This window comes from Phocoena phocoena, chromosome 6 (assembly GCF_963924675.1).
Source record: "Phocoena phocoena chromosome 6, mPhoPho1.1, whole genome shotgun sequence".
In the NCBI taxonomy this organism is placed as follows: Eukaryota; Metazoa; Chordata; class Mammalia; order Artiodactyla; family Phocoenidae; genus Phocoena; species Phocoena phocoena.
Genome location: NC_089224.1, coordinates 114,255,917 through 114,274,827, shown reverse-complemented (window position 1 = coordinate 114,274,827; position 18,911 = coordinate 114,255,917). Strand labels below are relative to the sequence as shown.

General features: G+C 59.0%; 2 protein-coding genes across 6 annotated transcripts; one reads left to right on the top strand and one right to left on the bottom strand.

Moving 5' to 3' along the window:
• Positions 1-445: 445 nt before the first annotated feature.
• On the bottom strand, positions 446-10,206 carry PMPCA (peptidase, mitochondrial processing subunit alpha). 3 transcript variants are annotated; one of them, XM_065878620.1, is made up of 13 exons: positions 10,112-10,206; positions 8,743-8,945; positions 8,229-8,308; positions 7,921-8,003; positions 6,219-6,313; positions 5,341-5,441; positions 4,294-4,557; positions 3,916-4,008; positions 3,703-3,821; positions 3,507-3,597; positions 3,355-3,417; positions 1,701-1,845; positions 446-673 (listed from the first exon to the last, which is right to left on the bottom strand). In XM_065878620.1, the coding sequence occupies exons 1-13, from the start codon at positions 10,180-10,182 to the stop codon at positions 504-506; spliced, it is 1,578 nt and encodes a 525-aa protein (XP_065734692.1). In that variant the 5' UTR covers positions 10,183-10,206; the 3' UTR covers positions 446-503. The 3 variants fall into 3 exon arrangements, with proteins under 3 accessions (XP_065734692.1, XP_065734693.1, XP_065734694.1); XM_065878621.1 differs by lacking the exons at positions 8,743-8,945; positions 10,112-10,206 and having other exon boundaries at positions 504-673; positions 6,219-6,311; positions 8,229-8,284; XM_065878622.1 differs by lacking the exons at positions 6,219-6,313; positions 8,743-8,945; positions 10,112-10,206 and having other exon boundaries at positions 504-673; positions 8,229-8,284.
• Positions 10,207-10,293: 87 nt separating this feature from the next.
• ENTR1 (endosome associated trafficking regulator 1) lies at positions 10,294-16,260 on the top strand. 3 transcript variants are annotated; one of them, XM_065879291.1, is made up of 10 exons: positions 10,436-10,505; positions 10,606-10,755; positions 11,495-11,563; positions 12,327-12,439; positions 12,737-13,138; positions 13,663-13,736; positions 14,379-14,490; positions 14,807-14,869; positions 15,295-15,434; positions 16,161-16,260. In XM_065879291.1, the coding sequence occupies exons 1-10, from the start codon at positions 10,436-10,438 to the stop codon at positions 16,258-16,260; spliced, it is 1,293 nt and encodes a 430-aa protein (XP_065735363.1). The 3 variants fall into 3 exon arrangements, with proteins under 3 accessions (XP_065735365.1, XP_065735363.1, XP_065735364.1); XM_065879292.1 differs by lacking the exon at positions 11,495-11,563; XM_065879293.1 differs by lacking the exons at positions 10,606-10,755; positions 11,495-11,563 and having other exon boundaries at positions 10,294-10,505.
• Positions 16,261-18,911: the final 2,651 nt, after the last annotated feature.

Here is an 18,911-nt window from a genome sequence, read left to right as displayed (position 1 = left end):
AGTCCTCCCGCCTTTCAAGCCCGCCTCCCCTGCCCCAAGCTCCCCACCTCTGAAATCAGAGCCTTACTGTTGAGGGCCAGAGGCCACCCCTCACCGGTCAAGCTGGATGGCGCATCACCCTGGGACCCTCAAGGTGCTGGCATGGGTGGCCCTGGCCTCCCGGATGCAGGCGGGCTGATGGGCCCGGGGGCCTCGGAGGAGAGGTCAGGCCTCGCCCGCCCAACGACCACCGGCCTTGGGGAACCGCGCAGTCCCCCCACCTGCCGAAACCCCTGGGGAAGCAGGAAGACTAGCCCGGCTCGACCCCAGCTGGCTGCCCCAGCCTCCCTGCGCTTCCCGTCTCCAGCCGCAGTGGTGGAGGGCAATCTTTATTTCACTGATTGGCACGTCCAGTTCTGAAGGAATTCACGTTTAGGAAAAGTCCCACGGTCTGCACCGTCCGTGAACGTCTGCCCTAAAGTCACCCCAAAGAAACGCGTGTGGACGGTGCCGCTGCGGCGCCTCTACCGGAAGAGCCGGTACGTCCTGGGCAGGCGCCCGTCCTTATTCGCCAGCGCCGCCTGGATGTGCTCGTACGCCGGCAGATCGCTCAGGTCCCCCAGGGCGGCCACTGCGGGCTTCCTGCGGAGCATTGCAGAAGCAACTCTCTTGATGTCCTCTGGCTTCACATCGCCTGGCACGGGGAAGAGAGGCGTCAGGTGAACACCCGACCCCGCGTGGACCCCACTCCTCTCCAGGCCGTGGCTGCGGTCCTGAACAGACAGAGGGGTCCCCAACCTGCCACCGCCTCCCCACCTGCGGAGGAGGGATGCTGAGGACCCCAGAGGGTCCAAGCGCAGCCACATGTGGACTGCATGGTGAGCTTCTTAGTAAATGAGCGTCAATTTCAACTGCATTAGTACATGCCCATCCCAACAGGAGTTAGCGTAATTAATTTAAAAAGACAAAAAACCCTCAGCTGTGAGTTACCGACATGGCGAGTCTGCAGGGAGGGGAAAACCAAAGCCTCAGCACTGCGTGGACGAAGGGTGAGGTCAGAACGAGGGGGGCCGAGGGGCTGCACACGTGGCCCAGCCTTGGAGGAGGGAACCACAGCCCTGGGAACTTATTTTCTACAGAAGGCGAGGCCTCAGGGAGATCAGGTACTGTCATACTCTAGGGGCCGAGGGGCTGCACGTGGGCGGGGCAAGCACTGCCCTCGGCAGCGCTCCAAACCCAGCCGACGCCCGGGGACCGTGTCAGCTTCACCCTGGGCGACTCGGCCCCGCAGGGCAGTAGGCAGAGCCCTTCTGGGGTTGCGGACCCTTTGGGAATCTGATAAAGCTAAGATTAACCTGTCCCCCAAAGAGTCACGAGCAAGTACAGCTTGGCATCTGAACTGGAGGCTCAGGGCCTCCTGAGGGCCACTCACAGGAGGCCGCGGACACCTGCCACAAGCCCCAGGGGCAGTGCTGCTGGAGCTGGTGTCTCTCCACGCACAGCACAGCACCGGGCCACGCGCTTTCCACCCACTTTCCCATTGAACATGCGTTGAAACCTGTAGGGGTCGTGAGAGGCCCTTTCATCAGGGGGCCAAAAGCTGGAGTCACACGGGTACGGCGCTCAGCCGGCGCTGGCAGGGCCGGGAAGCAGACCTGGGAGAGGACGAGGCTTGGGGTGCGGTCCTGCGGGGGCCACCCCGCCCTGGGCCCGGGACTCACGGATGAGCGCACACAGCTCGTGGGGCAGCTTCCTGGAGCGGGTGGCCAGCACCTGCCTCCCCACGTCCTCGAAGATGACGGGCCTGGCCTCCAGGTTCATCATGAGCATGGACGTGAGCTGCGTCTTGGCCCGCTCCAGCTCCACCTGCGGGGTCACGCGGCTCAGTCCCTGGGCTCGCGCCCGTCTCCCAGCCAACCGCAAACGGCCTGGCCAGCAGAGGGGCTGACGGACGCGTCCTGGCGAAGGGTCTTCCGCTTACCCGGGGCTAAATAAGGGAACACGGCCCCCCGTGCCTGGGCTCACGGCCCAAGTCACAGCAGATCCCGCCATGTTTCCGCCTCTGTGCTTTCTGGGTCACGGCTGGAACTACATTCATAGGGCCTTTACCACATTCGAAATAAGGGAGAAGTATGTGCTTCCCTGGAGTTCTTGGGTTTACGCTTTGCCATACAGCATGAGCAGGGAAGAACACCAAACACCCAAACTGCAAGACCCCAAAGCTGGCCACACGCTGAAACCACAAGGAAGACAAACTCAACACCGGCTCTGCGGCTCCCCGCAAATCCCGGAGCAGGGTCTTGGCAGCTGTGTCCACCGCGCTCCCTGGGAAATCCGCAAGAGCCAGCTCACACTACCAGCTCTGTATCTGGGGCCAAGTTTAAGACTGCAGCTCCAGTGAGTTCCGTTCCTGAAGCCCAGCCTGGAGCGCAAGGGTAGAGACGGGGGCGCTGGTGAGAGGTGCAGGCCGCCCACCGGGGAGCTCTCAGGCCTGGAGAACAGGCGCTGGAAAACACCTCAGCCGCCTAGAGTCTGTGTCTTTTAAGTAAAATAACTCATGATTTAACACACGTCTCGGTCACTTTTGCGAGTTCAGGCAAATAGTTTTTATCTCAAGTTGCCTTCACGTTAGAGAAAAACACTTTTTCTAGCAGGATGCTAATAGAACCACCACGTGCAAATTTTTAAACACGTTTTTATTTTTAAAATAATGCTGCTTTTTCTGATTAAAAAGGGAGTATGTGGTTACTGCAGAACACATGGAACGTGCAGAAGCGAAGCCCTGAGGTGAAGCGCACCCGCTGACCCCGAGCAGGCTCACACGCCGCGCTCCTCTGCTGCTGTGTGCGTGTATGTGCCTGTGCGCGTGCGTGTGCACACCTGTCTGGGCACGCCTCCACGTGTAGCGTGTATATAGAATCTGCTTATTGGTGCCAGTTCTGATCCAGGAAGAAAAGCAAGACTTCTAAACACGCGTGGTATAATAAAAAGTAAATGAAAAAATTGAGGGAACAAAATCTCAGGTCAAAACATAAACCAGAGCCAGGAAAGAGCTAGAAAAATGCCCGCGGCCCGCTAGTTCTGCTCAATGCTGCTCCAACGTACCCTTTCACAGAAGGACACAGGGCAGGCACGGGAGGCACAGGCTTGGTCACAGAAAACAGACCTGGCGCTGGGGGGGGTTCTCAGCATCAAGACCAGGGAGGACGGGCTCCCACGGGGGCAGGTCTGGGTCACCCCGGGGCTGTGCTGTCCTGGCTGGGATGCTGGTGGTGTGGGCACAGAGCACGGGCCCTCTGCCGGCCACCCCTACACCATGTTCTCTACCCATTGAACACCGCAAGGATGTTGGAAATGGCTCCGAGCCCTACTTACCACATCCACAGTTCCAGCCATTAAAACAAACTCTCTCGTGATGATCTCCACCATTTCTCGAACCTGTGAGAGAACGTGGAGCGGGAGAGCATGATCTCAGCCCGGCAGCCTTCGTCCCCCGGTTCCCGCAGTGAAGGAGGCCCGGCCCTCACCTGTCTGGGGTCGGCGCTGGCGTGAATGCACAGAAGGCCCGTGTCCTCGTAGCTGTGGTGGTAGGAGGTCGCGTTGTACATCCAGTGGTGCCTGTGAGGGACGTGGGGAGAGGGACGCCAGGAAGGTGTCAAGGCCCCAGAGCACGCTCGGCTGGACCGGCGGCCCCGACGCAGCGGGCGAGGGCACCCAACCCACCTGTTGAGCACGTTGAGGTAGAGCCTGGTGAACATGCCCTTGCCAGGCCCGCCGGCCGAGAAGGAGCCGCCGCCGCCCATCATCATGTTCAGCACCGCGAAAGGGAGGAAGTCCCCCTCCTGCGGCAGACGGACGGCACAGCTCAGCCCGGCCGGGCCCGCACGGCGGCGAGGCCCGCCCCAGGACGCCCCGCCTGAGCCGCCCAGGACTCACCAGGAAGGAACAGCTCTCCAGGCCAATCATGATGTGCGTGAGCTCAGGGAACGGGGTGGGGCCCAGGCTGACACTGGACATGTCCCTTTCCAGCTGCAACCAAGAATGCACTCAATGAAAGACCACCAGGCCTCACACGCTTCTCAGGTCAGGTGGCATATAAACGGGTCTACGGAAACCGTACACCAATGTCAGGAAACCCCTCGAGAGGCGCGAGCCAGCCGAGCCTCCAGCCCAGGTGGAACTCGGCTCTAACGGGAACACGGTCAAGGTGAAGCCGGGTTAAGGTGAACCCAACGCCTTCAGGATACACACAAGGTCGATCACACTGAAAAGAAGAGTCAGGGAAAGCGAACGCAACCCGAGGTCACGGCTTACCCTGGCGATGCCCCCGGTGTACTGCGCCACCGATCCGTCCACGTGCACGGCCGCCCCACTGCCCCAGGCAGGGCGCGCGCCCAGCAGGTACTTCCGGGCGCACTCCACCAGCTGCTCGTGCCCCACCCCCACCCCGGCCAGCACCATGCGGTCCGGGGTGTAGTAGTTTCTCAGGTAGGAATGAAGCACCGATCGATCGATCTTTGCTATGTTCTCCGTAGGGCAGAAACGGTGGAGGCCAACTGTGTTTTCCCTGTAGGCGGCCTTGATAAAGGAAACAAGAGACGCACGGGTGACAAGGAGAACACAGCCAGGCCTCCCCAGGCAAGCCGGGGCTGCAGCGACCCCCGGCCAGATGGGAAAAGCCCAGGCCTCCCCAGGCAGACCGGGACGGCAGCACCCCACGGCCTGATGGGAAAAGCCCAGGCCTCCCCAGGCAGGCCGGGACGGCAGCGCCCCGCGGCCAGGTGGGAAAAGCCCAGGCCTCCCCAGGCAGGCCGGGACGGCAGCGCCCCGCAGCCAGGTGGGAAAAGCCCAGGCCTCCCCAGGCAGGCCGGGACGGCAGCGCCCCGCGGTCAGGTGGGAAAAGCCCAGGCCTCCCCAGGCAGGCCGGGACGGCAGCGCCCCGCGGCCAGGTGGGAAAAGCCCAGGCCTCCCCAGGCAGGCCGGGACGGCAGCGCCCCGCGGTCAGGTGGGAAAAGCCCAGGCCTCCCCAGGCAGGCCGGGACGGCAGCGCCCCGCGGCCTGATGGGAAAAGCCCGCCAGCTGCTCGTTTCAGCTCCCGTTTGGCAGGAACAGCTTTGTGTGTTTACAAAAAGAGTAAAACCTGCCTCTCCAGAACGAAAATTCGTAAGAAACGTCAAATAAAAGGCTCACTCACTCTACAGGCCTCGTTACCGTAAGGATTAGAAAGTTTAAAACTTGCATAGCTAACAAATTCAGAAATTAAAAATGTTCTGCAAGGTGGCATCAGGCAGGTGAACGACCCCCGCCGAGCCCGGGTTCAGGGGGGCGAGGCCGTGGAGGTGGCCCGCGTGTCCATCGCACCTCGTGAATCATCTCGGTGAGAAGGGGCTCCGGGTCGGGCCGCATGCCGAGGTCCTCCAGCTCAAACCGGACAGCCATACGCGTCAGCTCGATTTCTTCATCTGCAGAGAACCAGAGACGAGGCTCAGCCGGAGGCCGCCCCGAGCCTGGGTCGCCGAGCGGGGCCCAGTGTCGTTCATCGGCAGGCACGGGCAGAGCCTCCTCTGCCTTCCTCTGCGGCAGAGCTGGGGGGCACTTGTATGAGCGACGGGGAGAGTGCCCTGCAGGCCGGGACGAACTGTCTGAACTGGGCCTCCTCCCCTCTGCCCGGAAGCAGCCACCTGGCCCCGCTCCGAGCCGTGGCTTCCTCCCCGTACAAGGCACTGAGGTCCAGACACAGAGGCACAGACCAATGGCGGGGGTGTGTTTTATCAGGTAACTGGAACCAGCGCCAGAAAGATGGTAATGCGGAACCGCAGCCTGGGAACCTCAAGGCCAGGCTGCCGTGAAACACAGCGCAGCTAGACTGGCCTGCGTCAACTCCTAGGAGGGAGCTTGAAGTCTTGCCATTTGCAAGGCTGAGGAAGGGAATGGGGACAGAGACACAGAAACTTCTGGGAGCACGTCAGTCAGGGTGTTTAAACACCGTCTGAGATGCTTTTCTGAAATGAAAAAACCATTTCGCTACAAACGTCAAAGGGCACAGAGGAAGTGTCGAAGTATTCAGTATCAAGGACATTTCTAATCGCGAGCGTTGTTTCCAGTGACCCCCTGCTGACTGTCACTGGTGGGTGGGCCCAAGGCTCCATAACACAGTGCCCCTCCCCGGGGCGGTGAGTCAACACACCTCCCAGCACTGCCCCCCACCCCAGGACCCCTCAAGCAGGCCGAACGCGCACCTGTTAGCCTGGGGTGCAGGACCACGTCTGCCAGCAAGCCAACTACCGTGTCCAGGCCTTTAGAATCAGCAGACACAGCATACATGGTGGTGTCTCTGGAAAAACCAACAAGACCAACGTTGGGGGCACTAAGGTCACGACAGGTGTATGCTGGGGTGGCAGGGGAGGCGGCTACATCTTTCTGCGTCAAGGGTCAGCACGCACCTGGGGCTTTTTCCCCTTTCCCATCTTACAGTGTAAACTCTTAGCAGGCAGGAACCACAGCTGTGCACAGGCTAATTGCTGGAGTGGAAGACACTGTCCAGCCCAACTGGAGAGGCAGCTGAGCGGTTTTCACCAGCACAAGCCCCCCTGAGGCTCCTCGTGTCATCCTGCGCTGGGTGTCCGCTAGGCGAACTGTCCACACGGCGCGTGCCTGGCCTTAGACGGCTGGGGGACAGAGACTGATTGTAACAGTAGCTCACAGCACAGGGCCACGAGGGCGGCACGCTCAGGCCAGAGACCACGCAGAGCGGGCCCAGCTGCCACGTGGAGAGGAGCGAGTCCTGGAGGGGAGACGTGGCCATCAGGGCCTCTGCAGGGAAGGGGCCATTCTCAGCGGGGAAGTGCTGTAGGACCACGTGGGAGAGCGGCAGGAACGAAAGTCTGAGCTGAGAATTAGCTGGCTGCACTAGGGCAGAACACAGGCCCGCCTGACCAGAGAAAGGGGCTCCCTGCGGAGACGGAGGATGAGATTTTTCACAAGAACACAGCCAACCAGTCTGGCTTTCATTCCCGGGCAGCCGGGAGCCACAAGTTTCTGAACAGACCTTTTTTTGAACATGTGAACATGCTGCCTCCATGTCAACTCTAATTCTTGGCGTTTAACCTATGTTTTCTCTCTAATTTTTTTAGCATTCACGTCGAAATAACCAACCACTTAAAAGAAGTATGATCTAGGACTTCCCTGGCGGTCCAGTGGTTAGGACTCTGTGCTTCCACTGCAGGGGCCCAGGTTCAATCCCTGGTCGGGGAACTAAGATCCCGCATGCCACCCGGCGTGGACAAAAAAAAAAAAAAAAAAAGGTGTGATCTCTGTCTGCTCATCTCACAATGCCCTGAGCAGAGCTCTCCAAAACACGCCCCACAGTGGGCAGAGAGACACCACCTGCCTTTGCCCACAGCACCCCCACCCCATCTGTGCCCCAGCTGCCTACTGAATCTTCCTCACCCCAAACCGACCACTGCCTCTTCCAGGCTGAGCCTCTGCACCTGCTGTCCCCTCGGTCTGAGCCACGGCCGTCCGTTATTCCACCTGGCAGGCGCCTTCAAGCAGCAGCCCTGACGCTGTTACCTACCGTTCCCTTCCTGACCTCCCCCACGGTCCCACCACCCTCGGCCCCTGGCTCCTGCGTCTACCACCCGTGGTGCAGCCCTTTGCCCCATCTGTGAGCATCCTGGGGACAGGCTTGCTCTGCATCCCCAGTGCCCAGCCAGCAGCCTGGCTCGAATGGCAGAGGAGGCTTGGCCCTCGGAGCGCATGCCTCTGTGTAAGTGTTGCCACCCACCCAACCCTCCACCCGAGTCTCTGCCTGGACCAGGGCTCACTTCTCACCATTCACCTCCATGGCCTCGCCAACGGGAGGGGCTCAGGGGGACTCTCACCAAGGATGAGGACAGTCCACATGATAAAAGGTGAGTCTGTACGTGAAAGCTGGCGTACCTTGATGTCTGGCAGTCACAAATACCCCCGTGCTTCTCCAAGGTAAGCAGAATTTCATCCTTGCTGTCAAATCGATCAGTAGACTAGAAAAAATGAATAAGAGATCCTACATAAGCCACGCAGAACAACCTCCAAGATACGGTTTTTAAGAAAAAAATTTACTTTTGCTTTCAGAACACTTGACTTAGAAACCTTAATTAGTATCGACTCGGCAATTTAAGCATTTATTAAAATACCCACTCTAGAAAAGCAAACCTTGACAGATTCTTCCCAAGTATAGCCTCAAAAATCACAAGTTGGACACTGACCGAAAATGCCAATTTTTCCAAAAAGTGAGCGATTCCACTGAGATATTTTGCTTCATATCTTGATCCCGAGTTAATAAGAACTGGCAATAAAAATAAAGTTGACAGGTTAAGTCAGATATTCAAAAGAGAAGATTTAATCAAGACAAACCTTTTAAAGTTGTGAATATGACCGAAACAACCAGATTTAAACACATGAGGACGACAAGTACGTACGTTATCTCGATTCCGAAGGTTTTCACAGCTACATACGTACGTCAGTATTTATAGAATTATGTACTTTATATCTGTATGAGAAAACTTTTAGGATGACAGAAAGGCAAAAAGAAGGAAACAAAACCCACCACCAGGAGAGCCACCGTTCATACTCTGCTTACTAAATTTTCAGATTCTACGCCATGCTTTTTCACTCAGGACACAATTCATGAACGATGCCCTACGTACAACTAACAGTCCACTGAAGTGTGTGCGTGTTACAACAAACGGAGCCGCCCGCGACGCTACCAACAGCACTTACTTCCTACTGTACAAAACTGTCCAAACTTATTTTGGGACGCCACACGAAGCCCATTCTCCAGTGTGGTGACTCTGGTTTCAAACTTTTCTTGTCCATCAACTGTGGCAAAAACAGGCTTGGGTACTCCGGGCAAGGGGGAAGAGAGGGGGACGCTGGGATAGGCACCGCCACTACTGAACTGCCTGTATGCAGGGGCTCCAAACCTGAAACACAGAAATCGGCCCAGGTGTAATACAACTGAGATGGTGGGACCTGTGGTGACCACCTAGGTGCAGTTATTTGTGTTCTGCGTGCATTTAAAAAATCAGCATCTCCTTATCTAGAGGACTGACTTCTACACGTCCCCAGAGACAACGCAGAGGAGTGACCAAGAACACCACTGAGGCGTTCCCAGGGACATGCGGCAAGTTGGTTCAGGCCTTTAGGCCTCAAATGCCGCCTCCATGAAAAGAGGGTTAAGTGGGTTAAGTCTGTTTCTACACACCGAGCACTTGGCCAAGCCCTGCCCTTCAACAGCCCCCTGGAGCCTAAGCAGAAGCCACATCTCTTCACGGGGTCCCGAAGGCCTCTAACTCCCCCTCCAAACTCATCTGCTAGCCACCCCCCCGCCCCAGGTCCGGGTCCCACTGGCCAGTTGGCCCGTTCCCTGGACACACTGGGCTCATCACCCCCTCGCTGCTGTTCTCACGGTTCCCGACCTGATCCGCCTTCCCCTGCACTGTTCACAGGGCTGACCCTTCTCTCAGTCCCCGTCCCTTGTCTCAGATGTCACCTCCTCGTAAGCTGCTCCTCCTCGTTCCACCCGAAGTTAGTCTCTCCTGTTTCTTACCGCCGAAGACGGCTTACTCCCTTTAAAGCTGACACTTTGGGCATGAGACTGCCTGGACCCAGTGCCTGGTTTCTGTCCCCAGCGCACCCAGGATCTCACAGCGAGGGATCAACACCCATCTGTCGCCTGAATGAAAGCGCCAGTGCGGGAAAAGGCCAGACATCCAGAGGAGAGGGGACAGAGCACAGCAGTCAAGGACATGGCTCTGCCGACCACAGAACCCAGGCTCTCCGGCTCGGCCTCACAAGGGGGCACGCGGCCGGAAGGGGCCGGGGCGGAGATGACACGTGACCTCGGACGAGCACCCCCCCGACCGCCCGGGAGGAGAGGGCGGGAGAGAGGCGGATGGGGCTCGGGACCGGAGCCCGGGGCGCCATGGGGGTAAGTGCCCCCGTCGCCTCGGGGACCGGGCGGGGGTCCCGCACTCCCAGCCCGCTTGCCGGGCGCCGCCCCTCGGCGTGGGGGAGCCAAAGGCGGAGCGTCCAGAAGGGCGCGGGCCGCCCCAGCCCCCGGCCGATCCCCGGCCGGCCCTCGGCTCACCTCAGCCGCGAGCGGCCCCAGGAGCCCGAGCCTCGCAACAGCCGCGTCGCCGCCAGCACCATAGCCGCCATCTTGAGTCACCGCCCACCGACTCTGTCGTCACTTCCTGTTCCGCCTCCGGCCCCCCGCCCCCCCGGCGCCGGCCCGAGGGGTTCGGGCTTGCGTTTCCGGTGCGCGGAGCAGAAGCAGCGGCCGGAGGCTCGGAGCAGCGGCCGAGAGGCGGGCGACTGGGGCGGTCGACTTGGGCCGCGGCCGGGGCGGAGTTGGAGCCATGGAGCCGCCGCTGCCGGGCTAGGGAGGGCTGGCGCCGCGGGGCCCGCGGCGATGGCGGGCTACGCGCGTCGCCCCGGCGTCACCCCGCTGTCCCGGGCCCGGAGCCTCGTCATTCCGGACGGTGAGCGGGCGGGGGGCGGGCGGGGGTCCGCGGCCCGGCGTCCGCGCTGAGGCCCAGGTGAGGCGGGCGCGCGGTGAAGTCGCTCTTGTTGTTATTACAGCTCCCGCGTTCTATGAGCGCCGGTCTTGTCTCCCCCAGCTAGACTGTGAGCGCCCCCAAGCCAGGGACCTGGAGTCCCACTTCTTCGGCATTCGGCCGACGTTTATGTGCTATGTGCCCAGTCCGGTGCTAGCTTCCGTGGGAGACACAGGTGAGAGACGAGCCTCAGGGACTCCCGGTGCCGGCACTACCTGTAAGTCCCGCGCGGTAGCGCAACTCACCCCCGGCCCAACGGTGACCACTAGCCCCACCGTGCGCCGGGCGCTGGGAGTAGGAAACGTAAGTGGATAGGAGTCCCGTCCCCTGGAGCTCACAGTCTCCTCTTGGAGAACCCCCTGCCCCCACCAGCCAGACAGTTCCAGTACACCGTGGCAAGTGCCGGCATAGAGGTAGGCCCAGTGGCAACAGAGGAAACCACCTTGCTTTCTCAGGTGGGAGGATGAGGGAACCTTCATCCAGTAGGCCAGGCTGGGAAACCAGGTGTAGCCATTCTCTGGTCGCTGCCGCTGGGCAGAGGCCATCTTTAGTTCATCCTAATTCTCCCCAAGCGGCTACACTGCCTGCCTGGGGTCCAGGGTGTTCAGGGAGCGTTTAGGTGGTTCTGTCACGGTCTGAGAGCCAATGCCAACCCACGAGGGCATTCAGGAGGCACCATAAGACGGAGGACGTGCGCCTGCCCCACGGGGCATCAGACCTATCGGGAGCTTTTTTAGAATCACAGGTGCCAGGGCCCATGGATGTCAGACCATCTCCAGGGGCAGGAGCCCGGGGGCTTGTGCTTTGAAAGTTGCCCAGGCCGTAAGAACCACTGCAATAGAGACCGCATGTCAAAAAAAGTTGTGGTCATAAAGGCCTCCCGTGATCACGGTTGGGTGATGATGTCTCTGCAGATTTGGGCTATGAACAGGGGAAAGGCACTACGCACGGTCCATCAGGAGCCCAGAACACACACTTTGGAGGTACAGTAGTTCAGTAACCCTTTCATTTTCTCTCCGTCCGTGTCTCTACGGGGCAGGCACGTGCCCAGCCAGCGGCAGGGCTGGCAGTCTGACAGCATATAACCCGAAAGAGCAGGTGGGGGTGGAGCCCCACAGTCGATCTTGACCCGCGGGTGGAGGGAAAGTGGGCACAGGGGCAGGAGAACCTGGGCATGAGGGATGGCAGGGGGTGGGAAGTCACACCTGAGGGGTCTGAGGAAACAGTGGGGCCAGGGTTACAGGAGCCAACTTCATACAGGGTTGACACCTGGGCTTGGATCACTGGTGGGCCAAAAGGGCCGCAGGGTGGCTGGTTGGGTACCGGGAGAGTGGGAAAGAGAAGGGAGAGCTGCAGAGTGAGTGGGGAAAAGGCTGGAGGCGGAGCAGTGGTTCCTGACGTGGCTGCACGTCCGCTCTGCCAGCCTCCGGCGTAGGCTGCAGCCCAAGCCCTTTGCATGGGAGTGGAGGCGCGTGGCAGCCTTAGATGTCCCAGGTGCACTCCGTGGGCAGCCAGGTGCGGGGACCGAGGGGCTGGGACGAGAAGGAGAATTTAGAATGCCCGAGTTGGTCTGTTTTATCAGCCAGCTTTCTCGTTTCCCAGTGTCGCTGAGGTCTGGTGGAAGGACGAGGGCAGTGTTCCCCATCTTAGATGGGGTCGTGTTCAGGAAAGAGCAACGAATAGGGACGTTCCCTTTAAGGACCTTCAGAAGACGTTTCACGTTTGTGACGTCTCTTATCATCTCAGGTGAGGAACTTGGAGATCTTGAAGAGGCAAATCCATTCTCCTTTAAAGAGTTTCTGAAAAGCAAGAACCTTGGCCTGTCGAAAGAGAATACTGACAGCAGAATTTATTCAAAGGTAAAGCTAAGGCGTTGTTGGCAGCGACCTTAGACAGAAAACCCTTCCGGAGGCCGTCTCTCTTCTGACGTGCAGTGTTGCTTCCCAGGAGGCTGGCCGAGGGCTGTGGGGCAGAGCGGGGCAGCTGCTGCTCCCGGTGGAGAAGCCGTGTGGCGCTCAGAGCCGTTTGGGTCCTTCCTGCCCTCCACATTCCCGGCAGCCAAGATGGGCCTTTCTTCTTGTTCCAACCTCAGACGTCTAGGAAGAAAGGCCTGCGACGGCTCCGGAGCCTGAGCGTTGCCTCCCTGTCTTCTTCAGGAAGCCACGAGGCACTCGCTGGGACTCGGCCGCAGCTCCCCCACCTCCCAGGCCACGGGGTATGGCCTGGGGCATCAGCAGCCGTTTTTCGAAGACCCGACGGGGGCTGGCGACCTCCTGGACGAGGACGAGGACGAAGGGTGGGACGGGGCCTACCTGCCGTCTGCGGTGGAGCAGACCCACCCCTCCAGGGTTGCCGCCAGCACATCGCCCTGCAGCACCTATGTCTCCTTTTTCTCCAACCCGTCGGAGCTGGTGGGGCCCGAGTCTCTGCCTCAGTGCACGCTGAGCGACTCCGACTCCCGCGTCTCCCCAGCCGGGAGCCCCAGCACCGACTTCACAGTCCACGGAGAGTCTCTGGGGGACAGGCACCTTCGGACGCTGCAGATAAGTTACGAAGCAGTAAGTGAGGGGGCTGTGCGTCGGCACCCTGGTCACGGCTCATGTCTAAGCAGCATTCTTGGAGGAAACCTGGAGCCCCCGGTGTCCCTGATGGCCTGGGGGGTGGGCTCCAAGGACAAGACAGCCTGTGGTCTGTCTGACCGGCGTGAGCGTAACCGCCAAAGTCCTGCGGAGGGCTGTGAGGGGGCGTGAACTGGAGCAGAGGGAGATCCTCAACGCGCTGCCCCTCAGAAAAGGGTCCACCCCAGCTGGTGGCTCGGGGACAGCTTGCCCAGTGTCCTGAGGGCATTTGAAAAATTATAGTCACCTAAGAGCTATAAGATCTCAGTAAGACTGGAGTCTGTGACTGTAGTAGGCCTTTTAAAAGCAGAAAACCTTGTTCTTGGTTTTTCTCTGTATGTGGACTGTAGAGTGGCTCTTGCAATGTTTTTGTTTATCAAGAAGTTGCAGAGCCAAGTAGCAGAAGTACACATCCCTTTGCAGTGAGACACCGAGCTTCTAATGAGGATTTTCTTTTTCTGCAGCTGAAAGATGAAAATTCTAAGCTAAGAAGAAAGCTGACTGAGGTTCAGAGCTTCTCTGAAACTCAAACAGAAATGTACGTAAGTTTTGAGTTAGGCTTGCAATTCAAATTATCTTTTGACCCTCAAAGAAACCAATGCGAAAACGATAATGAAGTATTAGAGTTGGACTGTGCCTGGGTTTTTATTGTTTGTGTTTTTTGTTTTTTGTTTTAAAATTAGTTTACTTATTTAACTTATTTATTTTTGGCCGCGTTGGGTCTTCGTTGCTGCACGTGGGCTTTCTCTAGTTGCGGCGAGCGGGGGCTACTCTTCGTTGCAGTGCGCGGGCTTCTCGTTGCGGTGGCTTCTCTTGTTGCAGAGCACGGGCTCTAGGCGCGCAGGCTTCAGTAGTTGTGTGAGGGTGGGTTTTATTGCATTAAATCCTCAGCGTCAGATACGTTTCTTGTGTTCTGTGTAAAAGTGTGTTTGAAACAGAGCAAAATCAACCCCACTTGACAATGGAGCAGCAGAGCTGTCAGACGGCCCCAGGGCGCCCCTGACCGCCAGCCGACTGGCATCCAGCTCTGAGGTGGTCGCCTCACAGCTGTTCCTCCCAAGGTGCATTCTGAAACCTTGTGGTTTTTATTTGATCAAATCCAATTAAAACTGCTTATAGCCTGACATTCTTAGCATTAGTCAAGGGAGTTACTAATCACCTGGGCTTTTTCCTTAACAAGGGTGAGGACGCTTGAGCGGAAGTTAGAAGCGAAAATGATCAAGGAGGAGAGTGACTACCATGACCTGGAGTCGGTGGTGCAGCAGGTGGAACAGAATCTGGAGCGCATGACCGTGAGCAGACAGGCGCCTGGCTCGCGGTGGGGGGTGGGCAGGGCCGGCCTGGCTGGACACTGTCAGGTGTCTGCTGTGTCACTCCCTACAGGGCACTGAGTCCTGCCCCGGGGGCACATGGGTCTGGGTGGGCCCAGGCAGGCCGGCAGTGAGCAGGGCCCCTCACAGTGGGCTGCCCAGCCATGGGGTGGGCCCGCCTGGCCGGGGCTGCCAGGTAAGGGAGAGGGACGGGGAGAGAGGGGATGCGTCCTGTGTCCATTTTACCGTATCAGTGATGCTTTTTATTTTTTTTCTTTTTTTGTGGGGGGAATAACAGAAACGGGCAGTAAAGGCCGAAAATCACGTCCTAAAACTGAAACAGGAAATCAGCTTGCTCCAGGTAACTAGAGAGGGGCTTAAATGGTTCACGTATTCGTGAATTCCAAAAAGGGCACCAAAGAGTCTCTAATGGGGTTTCCTCCCCTCGCCCTCCCGCTCCCCCGCAGATGAAGCATCCAGATCAGGACAGCGTGAGCTGGCCTCCTGGTTGTGCCCAACAGGAGTGTCGAGGGCATCACTATAGAGCGGGGGGTGGCACGTGCACACCAGACGACAGGCGAGGTACCAGGGACGGCATTAGGCCCGTGTCCTTTAGGAGGCCTGCTACCCCCCAGTTAGGAAAGGGCATCATCCCCTTGTCGCCTCTACCTAGGGTGCCTTGTCTGGTTTCAGTCAGATGGCCTTTTAGCTGCTCTCCTGTTTAGCCAGGAAAAACTCCTAACGCTGCCACGCCCGCCTCCCCTCCCCACCCCCCACCGGGCCCAGGCGCAGGTCTCTGACTTCAAGCGCGAGAACGAAGCCCTGCGGTCAGGCCAGGGTGCCAGCCTGGCAGTGGTGAAGCAGAACACGGACATGGCCCTGCAGAACCTCCGCGCTGTCATGAACAACGCGCGTGCCTCCATCAAGTGAGTGCGGGGCTTGGAGGGGGGTGCTTAGCTGTTGTTTCAAGCTGCAGCCTTGGGGGGTGGGGCTCGGTGATCCTGTTCACCCCGCAGTCATACGACACAACCTTGGCGAGCAGGCCCTCCACGGTCCCCGGGGGGATAACCGTTCTCACCTGGGAGGCTTGAGGGTTAACGTCAGCCAGACCTGAATCACCTACAAGACACCAAGGTTTTGAGTGAAAAAGAATACTACTTTCCCTCTTATAAAAACACATACACTTGAAGAAGGCCCAAGACGTGCAGGGCACAGTGAGGCTCCTGGGGGGCCGGTTGCCGTCGTGATCTCTCTCCCGCGGGGCTGAGCTCAGCAGCAGCGGTGTCCAGTCAGAGCCGCTGGTAGGGAAGCGCGTCGGGTGTCCAGACACAGCCGTGGGTAGAGAAGCCCGTCTCGTTTAAGTCCAGTACAAAGAGTCTCTTGAGACTGAATCTAAGATTTAAAAACTCTGCACTTTTCACTCTGGAACTTCTCTGCTTTGGCGCTTCTGGTTTTTTTTGGGGGGGTGGGGGCGGGGGGCTGCGTTGTGTGGCTTGCGGGATCTTAGTTCCCCAACCGGGGAACCAACTTGTGCCCCCTGCAGTGGAGGCGGGGAGCCCAGACCACTGGACCGCCAGGGAGGTCCCAAAGCTTCTGTTATTGCCCTGGAGCAGCTGTAGAAACCGTCTGTAACATCTGTGCTTTTATTTCAGGCAGCTGGTTTCTGGAGCTGAAACGTTGAATCTTGTTGCTGAAATCCTTAAATCTATAGACAGAATTTCTGAAATTAAAGATCAGGGGGAGGAGTCTTGAGACCCACAGAGGTGCTTCCAGCTCACAGCTCTGTTTACATCCTGAAACCGTTACCCCATGGATTCCAACATGCCACCATGTCTCTGAATGTGCAGTCTTCACACACAGTAAAGATATCTATCACGAGATACTAATTTCACGGCCTGGAACATGAGCCGCACACAGGGAGGAGCAGCCCCTGGATGCGAGAGCCGCACCTGTGCTCCGTGTACCCTCCTCGGTGAGCTACGGGCGCTGATCATCTGCTGGAAGACATTTCTATAAAAGCCGGTGCTTTTTTTTAGAGTTACTAAACGAAAACAGCAATAATTCTGTGATGAGCGTTTTCCATTGTCATTTTAGAATATGAACTGTAAGATAAGTTCAGTTGATCGTCTTTGCTTTCGTAAGTAGAGAAAAACACTAAATGAGTCACAACGTAAGCGCTCGCCTCAGACAGGGACCTGTGCCTTACTGGCGGTGCTCTGCACCCCCTCTGGCTCACAGCCCACTCCTTCAGCTTCGGGGTGGGGGGGGGCTCCTGTGGTTGGTGACCTGAGCGTGGATGCCCCACTATCTTCCCGCAGGGATCAAGGTCAGCACAGGCATTCCACAGTGGGGCACCACCTAAGTGCACTGGAAAACTGGTTTTGGCTGGAGGGTTTTGCTACGCATTCCAAGCGGCATCTTGTAGGATGACATGTAGGATTCAGGGACTTGGAGCCTAGGCAGAGCCTTCCCAGGTCAGGGCGGTGTCTCCCCGGTGCCTTTCCAATCCCTTCCTGCTGGAGGGGAGGCGTAACATGCACTAGATGCCTTTTTGGCTGTTTTCCTATGGATGTGATTTTTTTAACTTAAACGTCCTTTTTGCATCCTGTTCAAATTGACAGTTTTCTTACTTAATAAATTCTAAAATTCATACACAGTGTCCTCTTTTTCCCTAATTCAGCCCGTTCTTTATGCTTGAGAATCACGCTGCTGACCGTGGCCTAATGGGTGGTTTGTGCTGATAAATGAAAAAGCCCAGGGGGTTAGGGTGGACCCACACCGGCTGCTAGGCTCGGCTGCAGGGACAGCGCGCCGCGGACACGCGCGGCACAGCTGCATGTCTTGAGTGGGACAGGTTGGAGTCTAGCATGGGAGCATTTGAGGTCCCCTGGTTGGACTTACAAGACGTTTAAACTGCTAGGCCCTGTGATCTCAGCTACAGGTAAGAGCCTCCCAGGACTCCCCACTGACCCCGCCCTTCATCTCAGCCCCACCCACTACCTCGTGCTCCTGCCCGTTGGTGAAAAGTGGGTTCCGGCATCAGTTTTCAGAGCAGACTTCAGACAGGGTGGTCTAGTAGGAGAGTGTTAGAGCGAGCCTCTCCTCAGGGTGCGCTCTCAACAGCGCTGGGGCTGCTGAGGGGGTGCCTGGGCCACAGCCCTGGGTAGAGGGCACAGCATTTATTTTACAGGGACCAGATCACCGGGCTGGAGGGCTGGGGTGGGCACAGGGGGTCTGGGCGCAGCAAGGAGGGGGGTGGACACGCAGGCTTCTGGTACACTGTTCTCTGTGCCTTTGAAGTGTTCCACAGTAAAAAAAAAAAAAAACTTCAGAGAACAATTCACGATGACTTCGTTGAACACGCATCTCTGCCTGTGCATCTGGACCCCGTGGGCTCGGGTCCCGGACTATTACGGGGGCGCTGAGTGAGCACGGGAGGGGCCGGCAACTCTGTGGGCCCCTCGCTGCAGGTCCCGCTTTGAGCACCAACCCGCGCCCCCCTCCCCACCGCCGCCACCCCACCTGGCTCACGGGAGGGGCGCCTGCTCCTACCTCTCCCGGCATCCTCACTCGCCTTCCAGCACTCGGCCACCGCCCCCGGGAAGACGCACTCACTCCGGAGGTCAGGGGCCCTCCCCGCGGGGGCGCGTCGCCGGGGTGAGGCCGGTCGTCTCCGACGGGCTCGGCGCACTGGCCCCGCACGGCCCGGCCGGGACAGTCGCGAGCGCTCGGCGGGTTTTCTCCTCGGTTCCTCAGCCAAAACCCTGGACACAGCTAACGGAGAAACAGCACAGACAGGCTCGGTGGCTGCGGGAGGTCCCACAGCGAGGGAGAAGACTCTCCGGACCCGGTGACCGGGCCCCCTGGGGCCGCAGCGAGGCGCCGGCGGGCGCGGGTAGTCCCGCGGGCGGCCGCACGGAGGCAGCACTGGCCCGCCCGAGAGCCCCGTCCCGGCGTGCCCCGCGCCTCCGCCAAGGCCTTGGAGGCGGGACTTCCGGTGTGCGGCTCAGTCTAAGCGCTGCTGCCAGGAGCGAGGTTTGCGGAGGCCGGGCGCCAGCTCTGCGAGCAGGTGAGGGGCGACGGGGGAGGGCCGGGGGGCGAGGGGCGGGGGGTGGCTGGTGAGGAGCGGCGGGGGTCGGCGGGGTCCGCCGCGGGGCTTATCATCACCGGGGCCTAGCGGGCGCCGTCGGGATCAGAGCGTGCGGGGCGCCCCGACGCGCGGGGGCCGCTGGGCCGGGACCGCGCCGCCGTCCTGGAGGCCTCCTTCCCGCTGCCCGAGGAGGTAGCGGCCCCGCGCCCAGCCGGAGCTGCTGTCGGTTCTGCAGACCGGCTGGCTTCAAGCCGAGCTGGGTTATAAACACTTTGCATTTCAGCTTTGTGCTGCGGCGCGAGCTGGGGACGCT